The sequence below is a fragment of the Solanum tuberosum genome, unplaced genomic scaffold (genome assembly GCF_000226075.1).
Source record: "Solanum tuberosum cultivar DM 1-3 516 R44 unplaced genomic scaffold, SolTub_3.0 scf00149, whole genome shotgun sequence".
Taxonomy (NCBI): domain Eukaryota; kingdom Viridiplantae; phylum Streptophyta; class Magnoliopsida; order Solanales; family Solanaceae; genus Solanum; species Solanum tuberosum.
Genome location: NW_006239072.1, coordinates 1,105,997 through 1,112,088, shown reverse-complemented (window position 1 = coordinate 1,112,088; position 6,092 = coordinate 1,105,997). Strand labels below are relative to the sequence as shown.

Sequence of the window (6,092 nt, the reverse complement as noted above, 5' to 3'; positions counted from 1 at the left end):
GGAAAGACGAATGGAACTATGCAAATCAAATCTGAGGAGTCACTGAAAAGACACATGGTACTATGCAACTCAGATATGAGAAAATAGTTCTGAAAAAAATCCATGGTACTACGCAAATTAAATATGAGAAGTAGTCCGTAGAGATGCACAGTGTTGCACAAATAAGATATGCAAAAAAAGGTAGTCACCGGAAGGATGGCACGGTGCTACACAAATTAAATATGAAAAAGTAGTCACCAGAATGATGGCACGGTGCTACACAAATTAAATATGAAAAAGTAGTCACCAGAATGATGGCACGGTGCTACACAAATTAAATATGAAAAAGTAGTCACCAGAATGATGGCACGGTGCTACACAAATTAAATATGAAAAAGTAGTCACCAGAATGATGGCACGGTGCTACACAAATTAAATATGAAAAAGTAGTCACCAGAATGATGGCACGGTGCTACACAAATTAAATATGAAAAAGTAGTCACCAGAATGATGGCACGGTGCTACACAAATTAAATATGAAAAAGTAGTCACCAGAATGATGGCACGGTGCTACACAAATTAAATATGAAAAAGTAGTCACCAGAATGATGGCACGGTGCTACACAAATTAAATATGAAAAAGTAGTCACCAGAATGATGGCACGGTGCTACACAAATTAAATATGAAAAAGTAGTCACCAGAATGATGGCACGGTGCTACACAAATTAAATATGAAAAAGTAGTCACCAGAATGATGGCACGGTGCTACACAAATTAAATATGAAAAGTAGTCACCGGAATGATGCACGGTGACCCAACTTTTGCTAACATAATCGTTGGCCGGACGGGCTGCATATATGGATAATAGCCGCCCGCCGGCAGCGGAAGCTCTTTGATTTTCTACCAAGATCGTAGAGGCTCTGATACCATGTGAGAAATATAGAAAAAAAATATTATTGAATTGTTGTTGTGTCTACATATTACATTGAGACCCTATTTATAGACCCTAGAATACAATCCTTTACCAAGTAGGATACTATTTAGTATTCCTATATCTATTTCTATTCCTATTCCTATTCTAATAGGATTGTATAAACCTATTCCTATTCTAACAGACGTAAATACACGTACACAAAAAGACTAAGAATTATACTAAAAGTAGAGAAGCCTCACAAAAAGATATGATTTTCTACGAAGGACACCCAATCTTATATGCCATCTCATTCCAATCTTGCATGGCCCCCGTGAAAGATACATCCATGTCGCATGGCATACATCTTTTGAACCAAGATGCTATATATTGTGACTTCTCTATTACAGTGTGACCAGAAATAAAGAAGATGACTCATCATTCAATGTTGAGTGTCCACACTCGATATCCAACCAAAAACAAATTTCACTGTCATTCTTTAATGTGAAACAACAAGTAGGCAAACGGACATGGTTTGGTTGAAGTTCAGAAAATAAAGAGTATTTGAAGTTGAAAAAGGGATTCGAAGTGAGTTATGGTTGGACATGAAATTCAATGGGAAAATATACTGAAGTTCTGTGAGTTAAGATCATTAATTCACTTAAGAGTTAAGATACTCCTCATTTTTTTTTCTTTTGAATGATAACTCCTCAAACTTGTCTTTCATAGATCAAATTCTCAATTTAAGTTTGAGGTTGAAATGATGGATCAAATTACTAAACAAACACATGAACAATCTGCAAATATTGTTCAAATATTTGGAATAATGTCTATGAGTTCCCCTTCATAATACCTCTAATAAAGACTCATTCATGTGAGGTTGTGACCTCCTCAAGGAACTACCCATAATTTTGCTAGAATCACCTTTCTCAATAATGTCTTGGGGAAGGGATCTCTACAATTGAAGATCATAACAAAGAATCTAAGGATGCCTATGGTAACGTCCTTCATAATATGTTCTACCTCATAAAAAATTCCCTAATCAACTTATTAATTTCTTTAACTAAATGAAGTTAGAATAGTAAGCGAAGACATGAAGTACATATCTTATACTTGAGAGTGTCCACTATTAAGGAACTTTTCTTTTTAAAACAACACATCCTCTGTCCCATTTTATGTGACATACTATCTTTTTTAGTCTGTCCAAAAAACGACACCTTTCTCTATTAGGAAACCATTTCAAATTAACATCCCAAATTACCCACAAGACTTGTTTGGACCCACTTGATATAGAAGTTCGTTCTTTTACTAGGAGAGAGAAAATGAAATAGACATGTGGAACTCTCACCATCACACATTTAATTATTATAGGTAATAAGGGCAATTCCAATACTTGCATATATTTATCTTATGCATCCAAAGAATTCCTTTATATCTTAAACTACGTGTCTAGACCTTCACATAAAATGGGATGGAAGGAGTACTGTATTTTCTATCCTCTCTGATCTTTACTCGATCGTATAAATTACATGATTTTAAAATTCGATGTCTTTAAACTTCCTACCAAAAGGAAACTCCAAATATTTCAGAACATGGGCCATCTTGCAACCATTTGTTGTGGCAAGATCACGAGGATTCCACACTCCAATTGAGATTAGTTTTTCTTTCTTCATGGTGGTGTGTAGTCTGAAGTCCAATTCGAACACATAAATATCTGATTAAGAATCAAATATATGTTCTCCACATTCACAAAATTCAATGTATGAGTTGTAAACAATTTTTGTAATATGGACACAAAATTAAACTGACTGTAATAGGTGCTTACCATGACTTTCAAGAAGCTCGCCCTCCTCCATCTCGTCAGGCCTATCACTATTTGGATTGCCACCTTTATCCATCTCTCCATTCAAGTTACTTTGTGCTACAGCTCCCTCTGATAGCTGACATTGCAAGAGAGAGACAACCTTATCCAGGTAGGATTCTTGAAACTTGACATCAAGCTGGTAGCTTGCCCTTTCATCATTTTGTAGAGCTGTCAAAAAAGAATGTGCTACCTACAACAGAAAAGGAGTTTCAGGAGATGCTGCATGCAAGAACATCACATTTACAAGGTAATAAGGCACAACAAAAGTGGTAACATCTGCTACCTTATAGGCACACCACTGTCCCAGTTCCCCAAGAGCATAGTTGATAGCCCTCAACTTTTGAATTAGATTAGCAGCCCCATCACTTTCAGTTCTTTCAGAAACACCATAGACTTGGCGCAGCTCTCCTCTAGCTCCAGCATCACAAGCCCCCATAAATTGCCATTTACTTCTTCTGGAGCTTAACAGAGCAGCTTCTTCAACCGCTGATTCCATTTGTTTTATTTGTTCATGAAAAGACCACAGACTAGCAGCTTTATCATACTCCACTACTACTTCTGACGGCATTGGCACGTGTTTCTCCAGCTCCTTGCGGTCTTTTATGGTAAAGACGACAGAATCTAATTTAGTCTCCAAATTACGAATCTTTATTGCACAATCAACTTGGCTGGAAACACCTGCATCAATCGATACAAGACAAGTTAATAAAATGCAGTAGCTAACTGGCAGTAAGAATACAGAGAAAAACAACATGAATAGAGCCAAATTTAATATTTAATACAAAAAAGGAAGAGGAAACTTTGTCTCAAGGCCATCACTTTCGACAGAATTCATGCATCCCAGAAATACAGAAAAATAGAAAAGGAAAAAGCATGACCAAGCCGAGTTTGAGATTTAGTAACAAAGTAGTGAAGAGGAAACTTCAACTGCAAATTATAAGTTTCGATAGAATCAAGTTCAAACCATATTAGGGAAAAGAAAGACTACCCTTCAAGTTAACAGGTGAAGCAGTCATGCCAAAAACAGATGGCCTTTTCTCCTTTTGTGTTGTATGATAGAACTCAGACATTACTAAAGAATATGGATGCTTCTTCACAGCATGGTGGCATTCATCCATAATAAGGAGATTAATTGCTTCCATTTTTATTATACTGTGCCTCAATATGTTCAAGAGAATCTGAGCAGTCATAACCAGGACCTGCAAAAGACAGAAGTACTAGAGTGAGAAGGAATGGGAATTTCAACCAACTCCCGCAACACAGTGATGTGACAGTTTCTCCATCTTGTTTCATATACAGAGGTTAATGAGCAACCTGAAAATGAGATCACACTGATGCATGCAGCAAACAACTCTAGCTATTTGTTCAACTTAAGACTAAAGAAAAGATACCTCTTTGCATGGATGGGTAGGCTCACTGAAGAATGAGATTACACCAACATCCATATTCTTAAATAAAATTGACACTATCTTGATATATTATCAGTCAAAAGTGGATCTTTATTTATCAAAAGAAAAATTCTAGCTAGATTTCTAGCTGAAAACAAGAACTGGGACAAAATTGAAGCAATTGTGATCCTTTATGGCTTGTGCTGATAGAGAAAGAGAAGACACCCCAATCAGATTCAGCAACACTGTTCATATTACACTAGTACACATTACATTTTTTTAAAGAAAAAAAAGAGTGACTCTGAAGTAGAATATCCAGATTACTTTGGTACATAGTTTCTTTTTTTATAAGGACTTTGGTGCATTATTTCTTCAGCAAGTGAATTAATAAGTTTGAATTCCACCAACCTTTGGATGTGAATTCCCAACAACATAACCAATGAAATCTCATAGGTGGGATCTGGAGAAGGTAGAATGTACAAGACCTTGCCCTTACCTCGTGGAGGTAGAGAGATTGTTTTCGAAAGACCCTCGGCTCAACTAACACATATCAAAGTAGATTTTAAAGGAGAAAACAGAAGGAAGACATTGCAATGGATGTATATCCCTCGTTCCAATTTTTAGTATGCATGGAGATCAAGAAACAAAATTTTGCTAAGTCATTGTCACGTAAAACGCAAATTTGAAGACATATCAGGTGTGTTTAGTATGGAGGTTTACCAATTTTTCCATGTTTGATTGGTTAAAAAAAAATAGGAAAACAAGTTCCTTGAAAATGAGGAAAATAGCTTCCCCAATGAAAATAGGGAAAAGAAGTTTCACAAGTAACATTCCACATTGATTGTGTCTCCTCCCCACCACCATCCAACCATCCAACGCACCTCATCTTCTCCCCCACCTCCGTACCCCCACCCACCTCTCATAATATTTATCTAGATTATATTAAATGTTTTTAGGATAATATTTGTGCTTACGTACCGAACACAAGAAAATAAGTAAGAACCCCACTTATTTTCCATGGAAAACATATTCCTTTATACTGAACACACCCATCATCTCCACCACCAGCAGTCTCTCCAGTATCACTAAGATCATCAAGTTACATACTTCTGCAGATGCACCGAACAAGGGACAGTTTTGTCAATGCATAGTAGGTGGATATAGGGAAGGACCAACACTCCTTATGGTGTTGGCCTTGGGAAGAACATAAGCATGTTAGATCACAAGTATTACTCTCTTTCTGTTACTGGATAGCACAGTACAAGCTGGCACTGGAAACATATCTAGAAAGTTTTTTTTTTTGAAACTGGTAAGGTTGTATTCTTCAGCATTAAGGGCATGCTGGCCACCACCAAAAAGTGTCAATTACAAACTTCCTATCAAATCTACAATCTGGTCTGTATCTACTATACACAACTGTTTACACCAAAAAAGTAGAGATACTATACAATTCCATTTGACCTTGTGTATGGAATTGGATCTATTGTCGAAACATCTACTGTTCCTTTCTTTCCAAACTGACCACCATATACATGATGGTATTAACCTCCACCATCTCTTCTGGCTCTTGGTACCTCCTCTCCTTACCCAGCTCTTCAACACGTTTGATGTACGTTCTGGCATTGTCCAATTCAGATTTGAGATGCTAAGGAACAAATTCCAGATTTGAGCAGTGTAATTACAGTGCAAGAAGAGGTGGCTGTTAGTTTCACTTGTCAAATTGCATAAAAAACACCTAGGGACCAGCTGTCTACCCTTCTTCTGAAGTACTTCTTGTGTTAAACAAGCTCTCTTTATCACTAGCCAAGTGAAGCATTTCACTTTTGTAGGAATATCCCCCTTCCAAAAATAGTTCCAGAGGTGTTTTGGTCTCCCTGCCATCACCTGGAGACCTCTTCTGTAAGCACTGTTGACTGAGAAAAGGCCATCTTTGCTGTGCTTCCACAACAT

General features: G+C 37.0%; 1 protein-coding gene across 1 annotated transcript in view; it reads right to left on the bottom strand.

The window, feature by feature from the left end:
- The window catches only part of LOC102597432 (endoribonuclease Dicer homolog 1), a 22,542-nt gene that overhangs the window by 11,364 nt on the left and 5,086 nt on the right, over window positions 1–6,092 (bottom strand). The window contains exons 4-6 of the mRNA XM_006352549.2: window positions 3,743–3,953; window positions 3,038–3,432; window positions 2,716–2,944 (exon numbers count right to left, since the gene is read on the bottom strand). Of these exons, the coding sequence (XP_006352611.1) occupies window positions 2,716–2,944; window positions 3,038–3,432; window positions 3,743–3,953 (835 nt within the window). The remainder of the gene's footprint in view (window positions 1–2,715; window positions 2,945–3,037; window positions 3,433–3,742; window positions 3,954–6,092) is intronic.